The sequence below is a fragment of the Mustelus asterias genome, chromosome 3 (assembly GCF_964213995.1).
Source record: "Mustelus asterias chromosome 3, sMusAst1.hap1.1, whole genome shotgun sequence".
In the NCBI taxonomy this organism is placed as follows: Eukaryota; Metazoa; Chordata; class Chondrichthyes; order Carcharhiniformes; family Triakidae; genus Mustelus; species Mustelus asterias.
The window spans coordinates 116,804,197-116,824,940 of record NC_135803.1 but is presented as its reverse complement, the minus strand read 5'-3'; the positions used below and the strand labels follow the sequence as shown (position 1 = coordinate 116,824,940).

The 20,744-nt window shown below is 40.5% G+C and overlaps 1 protein-coding gene across 1 annotated transcript; it reads left to right on the top strand.

The window, feature by feature from the left end:
* The first annotated feature begins 4,919 nt into the window (after positions 1-4,919).
* On the top strand, positions 4,920-20,365 carry LOC144491538 (PRA1 family protein 3-like). Its single transcript, XM_078209474.1, has 3 exons — positions 4,920-5,158; positions 15,871-16,088; positions 17,175-20,365. Exons 1-3 carry the CDS (start codon positions 4,983-4,985, stop codon positions 17,348-17,350), a joined length of 570 nt encoding a protein of 189 aa, XP_078065600.1. The 5' UTR covers positions 4,920-4,982; the 3' UTR covers positions 17,351-20,365.
* Positions 20,366-20,744: the final 379 nt, after the last annotated feature.

The following is a 20,744-nucleotide window of genomic DNA, read 5'->3' as shown; positions in this document are numbered from 1 at the left end:
GAATGTAGCCGCGGTAGAGGGGCAGACAGTCGGGATGGACGGCCCCGTCGATCGCCCGCTGCCTGGACTTATTGATGGGATGTTCCCATGGTAGAGCTTTATAAGTTCTGTTCATGGCCAGAAAAGCCACATTGGTCCTTTAAAAAATTTGGCATCGTGGTTGGGATTGAGGAGGAGGGTATGGCTGAAATGTAAATATATATGTTTTGGATTCATTTTCACTATTGAAGAAAATACAGCGATAAATGCATTTGATATTGACTTCTAGAATGTAAATGCATAAATGGCCTTCGCTTGGTTTGAGGTACTGAAGATTGATCAATTGCTGGACATGAGAATGCCGTAGAAAATCAGAGAGGTAAGATACGAGCCATTAATTTAGCTAATAGTACTTTGAGATCTGGATTAATTTGAATTAAATTAAGAGCGAGCTTGATTGAATGATTGCACACATGTGTCGAGCTCCTTCCATAAATATCTCAGTAAGAACACAGGAATAAGAGTACGCCATCCAGCCCTTTGAGCTTGTTCTGCTATTATGTCTGATCGGACCCTGATAATCACCTTTTGGTTTGATGTTTTAAGTTTCCTTTCGACTTTGTTTTTGGTTCGGGTTGTTCCCCCTTTCTTTTGGGGAGCTGCCCCTTTTAATTTGACCCTAAGTTAATTTGAGTTCGTTTACTTGGTTGGTGTCGAAAGAAATGTCTGATCGGTACCTTAACTCTACCCAGTTTTGTTCCTTACCTTGATAGTAAAGCTCTATATTTCATGCTTTAATAGGTTTGAATTACATGATTAAACTGTTGCATAATGAATTTCTAGCCATGCTAAAGACTAATGATTCAATCATTCAAAGTTTGAAACAAAATGCCAACCAACACTGATGTGCTTGTTAGGTGCATTGGCTATGCTAAATTCTCTCTGTGTATCCGTACAGGCGCTGGAGTGTGGTGACTAGGGGATTTTCACAATAACTTCATTGCAGTGTTAGCGTAAGCCTACATGACACTAATAAAAATAAATAAATAATAGTTTTCACTTAAAAAACACAGTTTTACTGACTTTTGGAGACTCAAATGATTAATACATAGGAAAACAATGTAATAGAATATTGAGAAATTATATGACCAACACATTTTCTTAGAGTTCCTGAACCTCAAAGTTTCCCACTACACCAGTGGTGGTGGTTAAGGCAGGGGAGGAGAGCTTGTGAGGGGGTGGGGGAAAAGAGAGTGATCCAAGCCAGGAATCAAACCCAGGTCCCTGGAGCTGTGAGGCAGCAGTGCTTGCCACTGTACCACCCTAAAGGCCTAGACTTCCTTATCTAAATGAAAGTGTTGCATATAAAGAGATGTGAGAGGTTTGGGGGCAGAGAGACTGTGTGCGAGGGATTGGCTTTGGCCGTCAGATGTGGGGGAGGTTGGGGGTAAAATAAAGCTGATCACGGGGCCCCATGACCTGAAAATCTACCTCTGCCTACCTAACAGCACTGTTCATGTACCTCAACGCACGGACTGCAGCAGCTCAAGAATTAAGCTCACCACCAGTGTGGTGAAGGGCAGTTAGGGATGAGCATTAAATGCTGGCGTTGCCAGCAGTGTCCACATTTTGAGAATGAACTTTTAAAAAGTAATTTAAAAAAATTCTTCAATCTATGATTCAGAATGAATGAATGCTTGAGAAATTGCCACTGTCTATTTTGTTTCATTTCTTCTTCCCTGGTCTGACTAGTAACTATCACTATTTAGAGTGTGCTGGAAGGCACCTGAAGGAGGTTAAGTGAGTGGTTTGCAAACTTTTTTAATTGAATGACCCTTGCTGTTTGTCATTTTCATAAATGACCTGGATGAGGAAGTGGAGGGATGGGTTGGTAAGTTTGCTGACGACACCAAGGTAGGTGGTGTTGTGGATAGTTTGGAGGGATGTCAGAAGTTGCAGCGAGACATAGATAGAATGCAAGACTGGGCGGAGAAGTGGCAGATGGACTTCAACCCGGATAAGTGTGTAGTGATCCATTTTGGCAGATCCAATGGGATGAAGCAGCAGTATAAAATGAAGGGTACCATTCTTAGCAGTGTAGAGGATCAGAAGGACCTTGGGGTCCGGGTCCATAGGACTCTTAAATCGGCCTCGCAGGTGGAGGATGCGGTCAAGAAGGCGTATGGCGTACTAGCCTTCATTAATCGAGGGATTGAGTTTAGGAGTCGGGAGATAATGCTGCAGCTTTATAGGACCCTGGTTAGACCCCACTTGGAGTACTGCGCGCAGTTCTGGTCACCTCATTACAGGAAAGATGTTGAAGCCATTGAAAGGGTGCAGAGGAGATTTACAAGGATGTTGCCTGGATTGGGGGGTATGCCTTATGAGGATAGGTTGAGGGAGCTTGGTCTCTTCTCCCTGGAGAGACGAAGGATGAGAGGTGACCTGATAGAGGTTTACAAGATGTTGAGGGGTCTGGATAGGGTGGACTCTCAGAGGCTATTTCCAAGGGCTGAAATGGTTGCTACGAGAGGACACAGGTTTAAGGTGCTGGGGGGTAGGTACAGGGGGGATGTCAGGGGTAAGTTTTTCACTCAGAGGGTGGTGGGTGAGTGGAATCGGCTGACGTCGGTGGTGGTGGAGGCAAACTCGTTGGGGTCTTTTAAGAGACTTCTGGATGAGTACATGGGATTTAATGGGATTGAGGGCTATAGATAGGCCTAGAGGTGGGGATGTGATCGGCGCAACTTGTGGGCCGAAGGGCCTGTTTGTGCTGTGGCTTTCTATGTTCTATGTTCTATGACTCCATTTGAAATGGATTAGTAATCACAAACCTCTTTTTTTATTTTAAAATTTTATTCTTTTTTCAGAGTTAAAAGGGCAAGCCCCTAATCCATCTCCTCGTTTGCTCCAAAAACCAATTCAAATTCAAATCGAATGCAATTCATGATCCCCACAAACAAGACAGACTAAATCCAAGCTGATAAGAGAACAGGCATGACACCTGATCTTACAGTTGATCCTATGCTTGATCTTAAAGAATCATAGGAACCCTTCAGTGCAGAAGGAGGCCATTTGGCCTATAAGGCCTGTACCGACACCAACCCCACCCGAAACCCCACATATTAATCCTGCTAATCCCTCTAATTTACACATGCCGGGAGACTAAGGGTCAATTTAGCATAGCCAATCAACCTAACCGGCACATCTTTGAACTGTGGGAGGAAACCAGAGCATCCGGAGGAAACCCACGCAGACACGGGGAGAACATGCAAACTCCACACAGACATGACCCAAGCCAGGAATCGAACCCCAGGTCCCTGGAGCTGTGAAGCAGCAGTGCTTGCCACTGTACCACCCTAAAGGCTAGACTTCCTTATCTAAATGAAAGTGTTGCATATAAAGAGTGTTTTAATAACATTTCCAAGAAAACACCTATCAGTGTGCCTGCTTCTCATTGTAGAGTCCATCTGTTGCGCAATGTTTGCCAGTGAGATCCATAAATCATTCTCTACTTCTAGATGAGCCCTGTACTTTGTCTTCCCTGCTTTAAGGAAAATGATGCCTTGGACATACTTGTATTTTGGTGACTTTTTAAAAATTTCAAAATGTAGTAATTTGATATTTTAAAACCCTCCCTCTCTCGTACAAAGCTGAGCTGGTGCCCACTGCCAATCTTGGTAACTGTGGGTCTACCTGACAATTTGTGTGGTGCTCCCAGGGCTCCTCCTTGCACGTTCCCCTCCTAGATAGGCCAGCCAGCTCACTTGGCTGCACATTTGGCAGCTGCACTCTATTCCTGTCTCCTGGCTTGCACCAAGCTTACCTCCAGCTGTCTTACTTACTATTGACCACAGCAGCCCTGTCCACCTGTTAGGCCAACTATTGCTCGCAAAGCATTTTCACGTTATTTTGTGGACGCCTGTCAAGTCTCTGCAGACCCCCAGCAGTCAATGGACCCCCAGTTTGAGAACCACTACAATAGACCTCTGTGACCAGTGGGCACGAGAGGGTCAGGGGTACTCTAAATATTATTTCAGTTTATAGAATGGTATCCCTCCAATGTAGAAGGAGGCCGTTAGCCCATTGTGCCTGCACTGACAACAATCCCACCCAAGCCCTATCCTCATAACCCCATGTATTTACCTTGCCAATCCCTGACAATAAGGGGCAATTTACCATGGCCAAATAACCCAACATGTGCAACTTTGGAGGGTGGGAGGAAACCAGAGCACCCGGAGGAAACCCACGCAGACATGGAGAGAACGTACAAACTTCACAGAGAGTCACCCAGGGCTGGAATTGAACCCGGGTCCTTGGCGCTGTGAGGCAGCAGTGCCGCCAAAGATTTTAAAGCCTCTTTCTGGAATAGAATTTAGACTCTCATATGATAATCGCTTTGGAGAAATCCACAATTATTGGGTGCTAATGAGACGATTGTAGATGTAGATGCATTTAGTCATCACAAAATCCCTACAGTGCAGATGAGACCATTCAGCCCATTGAGTCTGCACGGCCTCTCTGACACGAGTATCTTACCCAGGTCCTATCTCTTTTTTAAAAAAAAGATTTTGTTCTTTATTAGTGGTCAAGGTGAAGAGGAACATGTTTTTGATGAACTGGGGGAGCAACTCAGTGTCTTCTTATTGCCTACTGGGAAAGGCAGAGTTGTGTGGCTGTATGAGCTCCCGGTTAAAGCCCTTCCTTTTGGGGAGCCGCCCCTTTTAATTTGTCCCTAAGTTAATTTGAGTTCGTTTACTTGATTGGTGCCGAAAGAGCTACCCGAAAGAACTACTTGGTTGGTATCAAAAGAAATCCCGGTTAAAGCCTGCACATGATCCCGGGAATAAGGGATCACACGGCCTCTGAACCGCTGCACGAATCTCCGAGTGAGGCTGCAGCTGATTCCATGTCACTGGCTGCCTCGGGTGGAGTCCAGTGACGCCTCTTTAAGCTGCTTGTCATCTCTCTCGGTTTCACATTCAGTGCGGCAGCTGGCCACCATGGAAGTGCAATTCGCTCCCTTAAGACCTTGGGATGATTTTATTTTGGGTTCGGCGCGTTTCGCCCAGCCGGATTTTCGAGATTTGGTCAAATGGAACAACCGAGTGATCAGCAACCTGCTGTATTACCAGAGTAACTACTTGGTCATGGCTGTGTGCATCTTTATACTGATCGGGTAAAGGAGCTCTTGTGCCTGGGCCCGCAGCCGCCTTGTTTCAAAGTTGTAAAGGGGGACAGTGTATTTGGAGCAGCTGCTTCCTTTAGATTGATGCTGGCTCCTTTTGTTTAAATTAATTCGGCAAGGTGCCATTTCTCACATGTAAACACAGTCGCATTTCTTTTAATATCGCAGTGGCTTGGCACGACGTTTTATAATGCTTGAATCAGCAGCTTTTAGTATTTAAGTTGGAAGCCGGGTAATTTCATGTTGTACCGATTTATGCTACGTTGTTTTTGAGTTAATTGCATGCATTAGCTTGATGTCCCTGCCTGAGTTAGTTGGTGAATTAGTTCGCAGACACCCCGCTCCTTCAGCAATGAGTGCATTCTGCTGCCAGCAGTGTATTCATTTTATCTTCAACTATGAGTCAGTGGACTCGTAGATGGGACACAGCCAAGCTTGCTTTGACCGAGTATTTCTGTTTGGAGAGAAGTGTAACGTTTGCTGGCTTTCCTTTTTTTTAAGTTATGTATCAGACAACCCATGGAAATCATAGAATCCCTACAATGCAGAAGGAGGCCACTTGGCCCATCACGCCCGCACTGACTCTCCTTCAGAGCATCTTACCCAGGCTTGCACCATCCTCTTAACGCCAAGCATTTACCTTGGCTAATCCCCCAAACCATCACATATTGGGACACTAAGGGGCAATTTAGCACAGCCAATCCACCTAACCTGCACATCTTTGGACAGTGGGAGAAAACTGGAGCACCCGGAGGGGAAATGCACACATGGGGGGAGAGGGGGAAACTCCAAACAGTCTCCCAAAGGTACCTGGCACTGAGACAGCAGTGTTGACCATTGTGTTACTGTGCTACAAATCTGGGAACGCTTAGTAGAAAACCCTAACCCCTCTTTTCTTTCTCTTTCTTCTCCCCCCCCCCCCATCAATTACATAACACTTTTATTGAAATGAATTATAAACTAACATTTTCTTTCGTTTTACTCATTTAAAAATGATCAGAACTGATTATACAAGCTTTAAGTCTATTCCTTAAACATTTTTCAAACAACCATGGAATGGTATTCAGAGTCTGAACTCCATCTCCTATTCCTGTATCATCCTCGGTTCACTGGTCTACTTGGTTGAGGAAGACATAGAAATTTTAAGTCAATCCTTTAATTTCAAATTCCTCTGGCTCTGCTGTTTATCTCTGTAATCTCCTCCTGATTTTGGTCTCTTCAGCATGCCTGCTTTAATTGCTCCACCATTGGTGGCTGTACCTTCAGTTGCCTATGCCCTAAGCTCTGGTATACACTCCTGATGCCTTTTAGCCTGTCCACCTTCCTTTCATCTTTTAAGATACTCAAAACCTACCTGTAGTATATAGTGCCATATTTTGGTTTATAATGTTTCTGGGAGTTTTCTTGGGCACTACATAGAAGATCTACATGTTTTCATTTGATCAAACAATAAAGTGATGGAATAGTTTTCATTAGTGTATTGGCTGATATTGTAATATCTTAGTGACTCTTACTGTGTTTCCTAAAAAGAGGGCATTCTTGAAATGATCCAGAGGCCACTTGGAAAAATCATTTCACATAATTGGAAACGTTATCACCAATTATTGGTTAAATAGTCCATTACAATAACTGGCACAGCCTAACTTATTGGTTCTGATTTAAATTACTGCATTGCTCTTGCTCCAAATTTTATTTTACTGAACTCTGCTTGATGTTTATTGATTTTTTTTTTTAAAAAAAGATCCTGGGGTACTTATGCCAAATAAGAAATAGAGCTTTGTATTTTAGCCAGAAGTGGTGCTTTTTTTAACGAGCTGGAAATCTGCTCCCTGCTCTTCAGTACTCTACCCACAAGGGAATGTTTCATGTGGTCCTAGATAGGAGTGTTTCGCAACAAAGTACTGGCCTGTTCTCACCTGATGGTCATGTGGACTTGTGTAACAGAGGTACAAGATAGCAATCAATTTGGTGGTTTTATCCGTAAATCTAAGGCTAATTGAACCAATTGTTCCACCCTTATTGCTGACCCAGCTGAGACTAATAATTCCGCATACTTGAGTATTGAATCTGGAACTTTACTGCATTGTATGGTTCAGTTCCACTCTATCAAACCAGTTGCCACTTAATCTAATGAAGGATCATCTTTATTGGTAGTCTACTAAAATGGTGTAGCCCATTACAAAAGCAGATTTCTTTGGGTAAATTTTAGATATCACGATCAGAAACACACTTAACCTAATGCCACCTCCAATAAGCAAAGCTAGAATATCATCACTAATTCAAATGTTTGAAATACTTTGGAACTAATTACTGGGCATAACATAAATAGACTAATATGATATATTGAACTTCCTGCATATGTAAGTGAAATAGGGTGTGTAGAACAACTATTATTCTAAAGAAGAAAACTAAAGTTAATTGAGCTTATGGTAGACACATCCCAAACTGGGATTTGATACTTCTCTTGATCTTTAGCTGTCCATCTAGGGACAAAATGATCAAGGACCTGATAACTTTTCAGAGTTCTTCGAAAGAGAAATCATAGAGTGGCAAACATGATGACTATCTTTACAAAAGGAGGCTGGACTTAACCAGGAGATTGAGCCTGTTGTTGCTTCAGATTTTTGAGCTGCCAGAATCTACAACGTGAGATAGAATTGCTCAGTACACGGAGTCAACATGTATTTCTGAGGTCATGCTTGGCCACAATTATATGATCCTTTGAAGTGGGAGAGATGAGGGAAATGCAGTAGCTGACAGTTGAATGGTTTTTAAAAAAAATACATTTGATATGGGACCAGCTGGGAGACTTTTGACAAAGGTAACATGAAATTACGGATGGCAAAAAGTGAAAGGTAATGGTAAAAAACAATTCAAAATCATTTTGATGTAATGAGGGGATTATGCATGGGACTACTCTAATTTACTATTACTCTTATTTCTTGTATTTATATTGTATATTGGTCTGGATTTGGGGATTAACACATACACTCTATATAATAGTATCAGTGAGGTATTTAAAATTGTGATAGACTTTGAGTGGACAGGTGGTGGTAGATAATTCACAGTTGGAAAACAAAACTGAAGAATACACTTCAAAAAGTAAATATATCTTCCATTGTATCTCTTTTAAATGGAGGTTGATCAAGGAGTTTGGCGCTGAAAAATATAACTGTAAAATAAGTAAATTGAATCCTTGGTTTTGTCTGGAGGTTTAAAAGGGGATAAAGATGGGGGTGTGGGGTGGAGTGGTGGTAATATTGAACCTGTATAAAACTGTATCTGACCGTAGTTGGGGTTATATATAAAATTCTAGGCATTATAGTTTAAGGATAGAAAAAGGAATGTCATGTGGCTTGAATTCACTGGGATAGTACAAGTGATGAGGGCAGATCTGATAAAATATCCCAACTTGAGGGCAGATGTGAGAAGATCAAGAAATGATAAATTGGGAGGTCTTCAAAATTATGATCAATTAGATTAGTCCTACCAGTCAGAGTCAGTAACCAAAGGCCACAAATGTCTGTAAAAGATTTCAGCCAGGGAAGGATAGAATTTTTGAGGATATGGATAATGTTAACAATCGACCATAAACTGTTATTGATGCAGAGTTCATCTTTTTGAAGAGTTAGATGATTGCTTGAATACGAGGAGTTCCAAACGTTATGGAGAGAGGATTTGGGCTAGCTGGCTTGTGGAAAGGTGTGCTGGTGCAGATATGGTAATTAGCTGGGCCCATTTCTATGTAACATTCTGTAACTTTGAAGCATTGGGCTTAGACAATTTTGGCTTCAATCAAGAATATATTTTTGACTGTTTTATTACATTAAGTGGTAGCTCTAATGGGTATTGCTTGAATGATTGAAATGAAACTGAAATGGTTTAAGTGACTTCATATTGCACAGTAGAAAAGGAGGAGGTGTGCCTAACTATCAGTACATGCCCTTACTATTTCCTTGAAGCATTTGTACTTCCAATGCAGTTTGGCATAGTCTTATGATGCTTAACCATTAATTTTGCAAGTAATTTTGACTACATGTAGGTTGTGTAATATTGCAGCCTGTAAAATTGGAGCTGACGTTTCTAAATGTTATGAATAATAAGGATAATTAATGCTTGGCTGTAGTAAACCAGGCACACCTCATTGTTTCCAGTGAATTTGAAAGCAGAAGATAGATGATGAGTTCAGTGCTGTGGAATGACTGGCGCTGTCATTAGTCGACCAGTTTGCTTCACATGGGGGTAAGCATTTTCATTGGCTGAGTTCATGTTTCCTGTCCTTATGCACCATGGAAAACTGGTATCATGAGGAAACTATGCATTTTTAAAAAAATGTTGTTACTCATACAACACTGGCTTGAGGGAATACAATAGGAACATGGCAACAGTAATTTGCTGCTAGGAGCTGGATTTTGGAGTAGTATTCCACTGGTTAAATTCGTTTTTTTTGTCATGTTTAATGACATCCATGAAGCAATTTCCTTGGGCCCCAGTTATTTGCTCATTTTCATCCAATATAAGTCTGGACATATTCTGAAGAAATATTGAAGATACTTGATGTAAATTGACATTTGGAAGATGGGATGTAGGGTGCATTTTTGAGTCCAACTTGCAGGTTGTGCACATGGTTTGGTATCATCCTTTGTTTTAATTAGTATTTTGTCCCCCCGCCCCCCTCGTTACTGTGCTGCTGTAGTACCTGGCTGATAGCTGTGGCACATTTTGGCACTGACTCCCAATGATGCAGTTATCATCACCAATTTGTGGCTGAAGTTTGTTGCAGCTACAAAACATTTAAAATGCAGAGATGATTTACGGAGTATTTATAAGGGATCGTGCAGCCAAGTAATGCTCTTTTGTAAGAAGCATACCTCTGGATTTCACCTCCATTAATTTTAACCTCGTCTACAAACTCTTATGCTGAGAACTGACTGCAACAAAAATGTGTAAAACTGCACCTTGTAATGGCAAAATAGGGCCATTGTGTCCTTGATGTACTGGAAATATATATTTTTTGCAGACCAGAGGATGTGTTCTTGGAAATTGTTTTCCAAGTGTAATTATGGGAATGTGTATAAGGTAGATTGCGAAGAGGAAAGGGTTAAAATTGGGATGCGTAACTAGAAATCGGTTGAGGGATAAACTGGTTTTGGAAAGGGCCTGAGGCGAGGGCGACAAGGCCCAGCGAAACTAATCACGTTAAAGAAACTGCTAACAGGTAATTGTGGTTCTGGCTTCAGAGGGATTGGCCTTTTGTTCTTGAAAGTAATCTAATCAAAATGTAACAATACAGCTATGCCCTTATTGGCTAACAGAAGTATGTGGATGTATCTCCGTCATGTATAACTGAAAACTGTTTTGTAAGCCAGACAGAGACTCATGAACCCATTCTTGTGCATGGTCTAGCGATCTCTCCTCTGATGCAATAACGAAGGTATCGGAGTAACCTGTGTCTCATCAGTTTTTGATCCGACTTCTGAAAGCGAATTCCACAATTAGGGGAAAGAATGGAAAGAAGATGGTTATCAAGTCACTCCAAATGCTTAATTTAGCACCTTTTAAAATGTGGCAAAATATCTCATTTCATCGTGGCATCTTTGTTTTTAAAAAAAAGATGTCAAGTCAAAAGAGGGGCCTTTTAAGGAGCCTCTTGAAGAACAATGAAAATTACAGCACAGGAACAGGCCCTTCGGCCCTCCAAGCCTGCACTGACCATGCTGCCTGACTTAACTAAAACCCCCAATGCTTCTGGGGACCATATCCCTCTATTCCCATCTCATTCACGTACTTGTCAAGACATCCCTTAAAAGTCACTACTGTATCCGCTTCCTGAGAAGCGAACAGAGAACAGAGCACAGCACAGGAACAGGCCCTTTGGCCCACCAAATCTGTGCTGACAAATACCCCTCTAATCTAATATATTTTTGCCTCTGTGGTCCATATCCCTCTATTCTCTGCCTATTCATGTAACTATCCAGATGCCTCGTGAATGTTATAAAATCGGCTTCCACCTCCTCCAGCAGCACATTCAAGGCATTCACCACCCTCTGGAAAAACTTGCTCCTTTACAACACTTAACTTGAAAGCGAGAGGGGGAAGTTTATGCCCCCAAGTAATTGACCCTTCGACCCTGGGAAAAAGACTCTTGACTATCCACTCTATCCAAGCTTGTCATAATCTTGTAAACCTCTATCAGGTCCCCCCTCATCCTCCAATGCCCCAATGAAGACGATCCAAATTTGTTCAACCTTTCTTCATAGTCAATACCTTTCAAACCAGGCAACATCCTGATAAATCTCTTCTGCACCCTTTGCAATGCATCAGCAACCTTCCGGTAGTGTGGCAACCAGAATTGTACACAATACTCCAAATGTGGCTTAACCAAAGTCTTGTACAGCTGGAACATGATTTTCCAATTCCTATACTCAACGTCCCAACCGATGAAAGCCAGCATGTGCCTTCTTGACCACCATGTCCACCTGAGTTGCCACCTTCAGGGAACTGTGGATCTGCACGCCTAGATCCCTCTGTATGCTAATATTTCTAAGGGCTCTACCATTTACTGTATCCTTTCCTTCTGCAGTAGACCTTGGGTAGAAGGGTTTAGGGAAGGAACTCAAAGGCATACCTATATACTGTGGAACCACCATTAATAAGGTGAATGGAAGGATAGTGCACAAATGTTAGAGAAAATCATTTTTAAGATGTGAAACATTAGGAAATTGTATATCAATGAGAATGGGGTGAAGGGAAAATGCTACTTTGGATAAGATGCAGGAAGCAGAGTTTTTGATATGAAGAATTTGAGTGTTCAAAACTGGGCCAGAAGGACATTGGCAAGGTTAAGGTAAAAGTGGGTAGTCTTTGTGACATAGGTTTGGAGCTTTGGAACATTGTATATGTCCATTGTTCAATGGGGTGTAGGATAATTGTTCAACTTGAGATTGGGAATGGATTTGGTAGCTAGGATACAGATGTGAACTGAAAGCTAAATATAACGCAAAGATGCACATATAAATAGCAGCCCATTAAAGGGATAATCCCCTCCTTTACTTTGTCCGTCAGTTTGTTTAGTTGGTTTAACCCCCAAAATGGTTTTTTAAAAAAAAGGCGATTCCAAGACTAGTCTTAGAGGGAGGATGTGGTGTTCAGACCTTCTGCGACTGGTGGACTCCGTGGGGGCTGGGGTACATCTCCCCGGGAATGGCATTTTGGTTTTCTCTTGACATTTGTTTTAATTACTGTGCTTGTTACCCCTGTCATTTTTGTCTAATTTGTTTTTTTAAGAGTATAAATAGGGGATTCTGTGCTCTCATATATGTGCAGATTGTCCAAGGTTTCAGTTGCTTTTTAGCTACTTGAAGGGGCTGCCCCTTAATGCCTGGATGCACTTAAGCCCCACACTCTTGATCTTTGGTCACCCAGTGCAAATGGGGATGGAGAGGGAGGAGAATCTCCTCATAAGCCATGGCCTGGCCAAGGTGGCCATCAACAGGTCAAGGCAGCAAGCAGTTGAGAGGGGGTCGTCTCATCCAACTGTCTGCCCCTCTACTGTGACTGTTTATGGTTGGGTGGCCTTGAAGAGGTGTGTCCACCAGTATGCTTCAGGTGGGCGCTGCTGTGAACTATTTCCCCCAGAAATTGTATTTGGTTTCCTTTTTTAAAGTTTTGTTTTACAGGGGTTGTCACTTGCTCATGGTTTAACTAATTGATTTTCATTTTAATTTAAAGTTTGAATAGGGACATCTGGGATACCAGGTATGAGGGAGGAAATGAGACTGAACGCAGCCAACAATTTATCAGTGAAGAAAAGCTCTGCCTTGGTTTTGACTTGACGACTGGCTTGAATTCTGTTAATACCAATGACCACTTTCTTAAATGTTTAGCTTGCAGGGAAATTGTGGCTCATCCAAGATTTGTTGATCAAGCTGTCTCTCAGTATGTGCAGTGGATGAGTCAAAAGGGGTGATGGAGAAGTAAGGTAGAGTTGGATGTCATCAGCGTACACATGAAAACTGTTCAACTTCCACCCAGTTCTTGGGAACATGTTCTTATGGAAGTTTTCTTGGAAGTAGAAGCACATTGCATTCTTGGTGTCACATGGCAACAACAGTCCTTGCCTTTTTTATTTCAAATATGGAGAATAGGCAATTTCTTGGCCCTGAATCGTGGGATTGTATTCATTGGAGTTTAGGAGGTTGAGGGGAGATCTAATAGAAACTTACAAGATAATGAACGGCTTAGATAGGATGGACGTAGGGAAGTTGTTTCCATTAGCAGGTTAAATCACAACCAGTCAGCTCCCCCTTCAAAAGGGAGAATGGCCTTTGGTCATCGATGGCAACTTTGTGTTTTTACTGAGTTTCCACAGCCCTCTGGGATAGAGAACTCCAAAGATTCTCAATCTTTCCTCCTCAGTGGTTTCTTCCTATATTTTGAAATTGTGCCTCTTGGTTCTAGACTCCCCAACCAAGGGAAACATCTCGCCTGCATCTACCCTGTCTATTAAGTGTTTTTTTTTTGTAGCTTTCAATGAGGTCACATTTCATTCTTCAAAAACTCTAAAGAATATCGACTCAGTTTGTCCAATCTCTCTTCATAAAATAGTCCCACCATCCCCAAAACAAGTTTGGTGAGCCTTTGTTGCACTCCCTCTATGGTAATATCCTTTGAGGTAAGGGGATCAAAACTGCAAACAGTTCTCCAGGTACAGTCTAACCAAGCTTCTATACAATTGAAGCAAGACTTCACTACTCCTTTACTCAAATCATCATGTGATTAAAGGCTACCGTTCCATTAGCCTTCTAATAGCTTGCTGCACTTGCAGCTAGCCTTCAGTGACTTATGGACAAGGATACACAAATCCCTTTGTACATCTACACTTTCTAATTTCTTACTATTTAGGAAATACTCTGCACATCTGTTCCTTCTACAAAGTGGATTACTCGTATTCCATCTGCCATGTTCTAGCCCACTCACTACGTCTGTCCAAATCTTCCTTTGCATGTTCCCACTTAGCTTTGTATCATCCATGAACTTGGAGATTACATTCGAGCCCCACATCCAAATTATTGATAAAATTGCAAACAGCTCGGGCCCCAAATACTGATTCCTGCAATACCCCCTCTAGGTACAGTCTTCCAACATAAGTGACCCATTTATTCCTACTTTTTTCTGCCGGTTTGCCAATCCTTAAACTATGCCAGTATATTACCTCCTACCAATGTGCTTTCATTTTGCTAATCAACCTCCTATGGGGGGCTTTATCAAAAGCCTTCTGGAAATCCAAATATGTCTATCACATCTCCTTTGACAGTTTTGCTAGTAACATCCTCAAAAAAACTGTCATACATGATTTCCCATTCATAAATCTATGCTGACTATGCCCACATGATTATCCAAGAGTCCATTTATCATATCCTTTTATAATTGATTCTAGTATTTTCCCTACTAATGTAAGGCTAACAGGTTTGTAGTTCCGTTTTCTTCTTCCCTCAAATAGTGGGGTGACATTTGCTTCCTTCCAATCTTCAGGAACCATTCTAGTATTTTCTCATCACCAATGCATCCACTATCTCTATAGCAACCTCTTTCAACACTCCAGTATGCATAATATCAGCCCTTGGACTTCATCAACTTTCAGACCCATTAATTTCACCATTATAATCTTTCTTGTACTAATTCCCTTCAGCTCCTCATTCTCCCTAGTGCTTTGGATATCAATGCCTGGGAGACCATGTTTATAAAATGGGGGAAGAGATCTAATACTTTCCTATATCAAAGAGATGAGAAAATGTCATTGTGCAGAGTAAACAGGCCATGTCCCTACCTTAGCTTTGATGTACACAATTCAGGGAGAAAAGTAGAATTTGCCTAATAAATGGGCAGTCTAATTTTAAGTCCTCCAACTATTTCACAGTTGTTCTTGATGGGGACGAGCAGCTCTGTCTTGCCAGAGTATAATTAGCGAGCTAGCTATTTATGTGCATGCTGGTTAATGATGAAGAGATGCACCAAAGTATTTGATGTACTCAAAGTAATTAGATGAAGCTTTGAAAGAGGAGGTTGGTTTATTCAGTGTTGAAATGGGTGTTTATATCCGCTTGGCTATGTTTTGGCATTATTAGCAGCTGGTCTGTGTACCTGACTCTGGCCAACATCCATCACATGGATGAATACAGAATATTTAACTGCAAAATTCTAGATTTTAATCCTTGTTCTGCCTGTTTGTAGCATGTTCTGTGCAAAATGTTATGTAGCTATGGAACATGTGATTTAATAACTTCTATAATTGAAGCTGCTTATCTTGGGAATCCTATGTTGCATTTGTCAACTACTGTAATATATTACCAAAGCCATTATCTTTCTCTTCTCCTAAGCTTCCTTTTACTAACTGCATCTGTTTCCTTTTCCTCTCCCTCCTACTCTGCTGCTCTGACCAAAGCACTTTTAGGATAAACTATTATTTTGAATTTTGCAAACATAAAGCTGAGAATTGCTTCTGAATTATGGATATCCAAGAAATATTAATATACACTTAAACCTCCAATTTCATCTCTTGAACTGAAATATTCACTTTTACAAAGGGTATTCTTGTTCTCTTTTTTTGAAATTCCCTGGGTAGCTTGAATTTCCTGTGCAGAATTGAACTTTGAACTGCTGCCAACCTACCTTGCTGATTAACTTTTTTCTTTTGTTGACAGGTTTATGAGTCCCCTGGAGATCATCCTAGGTGGAGCAGTGGTGGTACTGATGTTCATGGGTTCCATGTGGGCTTCTGAAAATAAGGCGGCTGTCGGTCATTTCAAGCGTCGTTACCCAGTTATGTTTGTCTTCACCATCTTGCTGATGAGCTACTTTTTAATTTCCATCATTGGTGGAGTGATGGTTTTCTTGTTTGGAATCACTTTACCCTTACTTTGTAAGTAATGTTTCCATCAAATGTGTAAATGATTAAACACAGGCCAAAACACATCCGTGTGCAAAAAAATATATAGACTGCAGCCCCTAATAGGTTTGTTAGTATATGCCACTACTCGCTGTGAACCAGGATGATGTTGCTTTATGCTCAGTGCTGAGTCAGCTGATCTTGAGCTTCAGCAGAAGTGTTAACACAAATTTAATGGACAGCAGTCAGAAACAGGAACCCCATTAATCATCATTGTTCATTCTTGGATGAAGAAAGGATATAGGACTTGACTATGACTTTTTGTCTTATTTTCCTCCCTTTCTGACAATCCAAATGACTGAAAGAGCAAATGTAATAAGAATAATCTATTTCTAAATTGGGTAGGTTTGTCAGAAAATGAATTAATGTAGTACTACTTCATGTCCTTGGTCCATTCCAGTGATATACAATCACTAATTGTGGCACGGTAGCACAGTGGTTAGCACTGCTGCTTCACAGCTCCAGGGACCTGGGTTCGATTCCCGGCTCGGGTCACTGTCTGTGTGGAATTTGCACATTCTCCTCGTGTCTGCGTGGGTTTCCTCCGGGTGCTCCAGTTTCCTCCCACAGTCCAAAGATGTGCGGGTTAGGTTGATTGGCCAGGTAAAAAATTGCCCCTTAGAGTCCTGAGATGCGTAGGTTAGAGGGATTAGCGGGTAAATATGTGGATATGTTTGGGTAGGGCCTGGGTGGGATTGTGGTCGGTGCAGACTCGATGGGCCAAATGGCCTCCTTCTGCACTGTAGTGTTTCTATGATTTCTATGATTTCTAATTAGTAGAATATTGATATTTCAATGTACATCTCTTTAGAAAACTGAATATTATAGTGTCTATTGGCCCAATAGAATTCAGAAATGGCTTTGCTAAATCTTGCCTGCTGTAATATTTAGGTGAAATCTTATATGGAGCAGGTAGCAGCTGGGTTCCTATCTAGAATTCACTTAGTGAGCTCTTTGCCTGGATGTAAGATGTTTAATATGTAAAGCACTTTTTAATGTAAGTTTAAAAACTAACTTAAATTGTAGACTCGAGTTTAACCTTTAACAACATTATTTCAGTGATGTTTGTACATGCTTCTCTGCGGCTTCGTAACTTGAAGAACAAGCTTGAAAACAAGATGGAAGAGGTTGGACTGAAGAAGACCCCCATGGGAATCTTTCTGAATGCACTTGGTCAAGAACAGGAACACGTCTCTAAATTTGCTGATATGTTGGCAGCTCAAAACAAAGACTAATGAGGAACTTATCAACTAACTTTGTACTGTTAACTTATGTTGTGCTGTATTCCTGGAGTAATATTTTGCGATCCACATACAACCTGATAGTGATGCTCCATTGTCAAGTATTCCAAAGCACAAGTGGATGGTTTCTTGCAGAGTAAAAATGTATTGTAGAAAACAAACAGCTTGATATAGTGCCAGGCTATGCTTTTCTTGGCTTTATGTATTTTGAGGAAGTTTTGTTAAAATAGCTGCTAGCTAACATGCTGATATTGCCATAGTTTACCTGGATGATGTGTATACTTGAGCACTTTTTGTGGTGTTAAATTTAATTCTGTAAATTGGTTCAGCTTTTGTTTTTGGGTTTAAGGATACAATGTTGCATTTTGATTCATGGATATGCAAGAATTAAAATACATGGATCTGGATCTTTGGTGTTACATAAAAACAGTTTGACATTTCCACAATCTTGTTTCCAATTGCAGTTTCAAATGTAGAAAGTTTCATATTCTTGTATTGTGTGATTTGTTTTGCCCAAGAATATGAATGAAACACTTTTTGTATTGATTTTTGATTATAACTATATGGGGAAATAATGATCAATTTATATTTAATGTGTACCCAGTTGACTTTTGAGGAGATCCAGGTGAAAAGGGATTAATATTCTGTGAAATTAGGCTTGAAAGGTTCAGTAAAATGTGAACAAAGCATCAGTTCTTACATTCTTACGATCACAGAAATCATTGCCAAACTAATTAAATCCTACATTAGAAAAAGCAGAAGTCACACTCCCCAGGTAGGATTTGAAAAACTTGCAGTCTCAACCATCCATTTTCACTTCTTACCAAACCTAAAAGCTCTGGAAAAGTGAGTTTAAAAATTATGTCCTTGGGATTTTCAGCACATTTATTAATGAAATGATTGCAATTCCATTTCAAAACAGCTGCTAGGATGCTTGACAAACAATTGTTTGACATTTAACTGCAGGTCCAAAGATATGCAACATCTCATGCATGCAATAAAAGCTACTTTAAATTGTGCATTTGGAAGATTTTAATATTGTTCACTAACCAGTTTATTCATGACTAATTGGAACTGTGTACAGGTATCTCAGTGACTGAAGCTTTTGAATTCCTTTCCTGAGCTTATTGTCCCCTCCCTTTTTAAGGTGAGCCTTGAAACTTGCATGCTTGACTAAACTTTAGTCACCCACCCAGCCAAATGTGATCCCACTGCACCTCGGTGTCATATTTTGTCTGTTAATGCTCCTGAGAAGCTGTTTTACAATGTAAAAGGTGCAATATAAATGCAAGTTATTGTAGCGGGAGTGACATCAACATATTGTGCAGGGGCTACCTGTGAACATTTCATGTGGCTCAGTGAAATTTAAAATGGCACCCATAGCCACAGGGAGTACTCCCATTTGCGAAATAACATTAGTTAGATTAGTAATAGTGGAATCTCAATTATTGGTAAAGTTCAAAATAGCTCCTATTTGCTTTCAGACTTGGTCTCTTCATTTTGATCTTTTATTGGCCAAAAATTTATTTCAGATAAGAGGTAGATTAGCTAGGGTGTAAATGATCCCAATAGCTTGGTATACTGGTCATCTTTTGCATCTTCCAGTGATTGCGTTTTGAAAATTTGATGCTGTAAGGTTTTACCATACTGGAGGTGTATTTACCCACTACATAGGGTTGAAGTCCCTGGTTTTGGGCTTGATTCATCGTGAAGAATGTTGTGATTCAAGTCCCACTCTAAAGACTTGCAGGTTTTTTTAGTGCCACCCCCCCCCCTTCTGTACTGGAGATATTGACTTTCAGATGAAATGTTAAACTGAGGCAATATCTGACCAAAAGATGGAATGATGCTAATTTGAAGAATAGTGGAAACCTCCAATGTATCCCTGCTAACATTTAACCCTCAATCAACACGCATCTGATTATTCTCATTGGGTGTGGGTCCTTGCTGTGCACAATTTGGCTCTAATTCCTATATTCACATTCAGAACTCTTATATCTCAAGTCCTGATTGGCTGTAAAACATTTACAGCATCCTGAAGTTGTAATGTCATATAAGTTTTAAAAAGGTTATCCAAATACTTAAAGAATATGGTACAAATAAACAATTTGCATTATATCCTGTTATATTGAATCAAACTCGCTTGTATATTCACAAATGTGCCCCATTGTGGAATTAATTTGTTTTTCACCCCATTTCTCCCAAACAATGAGTGAAAATTAACATGCCAAATATGCTCTAAATTTTAATTTTTCTGCACAGAAGTCCACAAATCTCTCCCTTTTCAATTAATAACTTTATCACCTCCATTTCTGTCCAATTAATGTCCAGAAATATCTGGCAGGTTCTTGAACTTGTCTGTAGGTTGACATAATGACTCATCTATTTGATCCATTTTTTTTCCTGTATCAATGCATTCTGCTGAGTTAATGAGCAAAATGAATAAAAGGAAGCTAGGTTTTCTGGTATGAGCATTTTTTTTTATTAGTTGCTTGTTTTAGAGCTTCCTTGTCAGAATTGGCCTGGTCAATCTCCTGGCTTGTGATTTTGAAAAAGCTGTTTTGGCTTTGAATCAGCTGTCGACTAGAAAAGCCTAATGAGACACGGTGCAGAAGATCAGCTCTCTATTTTGCTTTTGTGTTGATTGCAGTGTAACTGAGATAGGGGAGAAGTTTAAAATGGTCACAGCCAGTCAGTGGACTGCCCAATGAATTTCAGTAGTCATTCATATTTGGTGAATATATAGGAATATGTCTGTTCTGCCCTTTGACTATTAATGATTTGATCAGAATATGGATACACTCAAAAGGAACAAGGTTGCAAGTTGTGATAAATTCAATAAATCTGGTCATTTGAGGACTGACCTCGATTTCACACCAGCTAATGCTCATTATTTCTCACAATTTTAAAAATTGCTTTAATTTATGAAACAAACAAATTCAGACATCAATGTCTCTTTTTGGACACTACAATTAATGCAATAAATCGCAAAATCGATGTTTGACCTTTTTACACAGAATTGTAAGTTGATTTAATGATTTTGTAGCACATTAAGTCTCTAAGGTAAACATTGTTAATTCAGTTCCATGTTACCTACTTACCGACTAAAGTATTGTGTAAGCTTGTTCCACTAGCAGTGATATATCAAATTGTGGATGATCTAACTTGAATGTACTGTAACCGAGATATTGGAACACCCACAGGAGGTAGTCTCTTATGCCATGTTTAACCATGGGTCCATACAAAGTCAGATAACCATGGAATTTTTTGAACTTTATTTTTGATCAGACAGTCAATGCAAGTGCTCCTTTTTAATGAACATAACTGCTAATAAGCAGACATAGTGTGTCACTGGGTGAAATGTGATACCAACAGGCACTGTAACTTG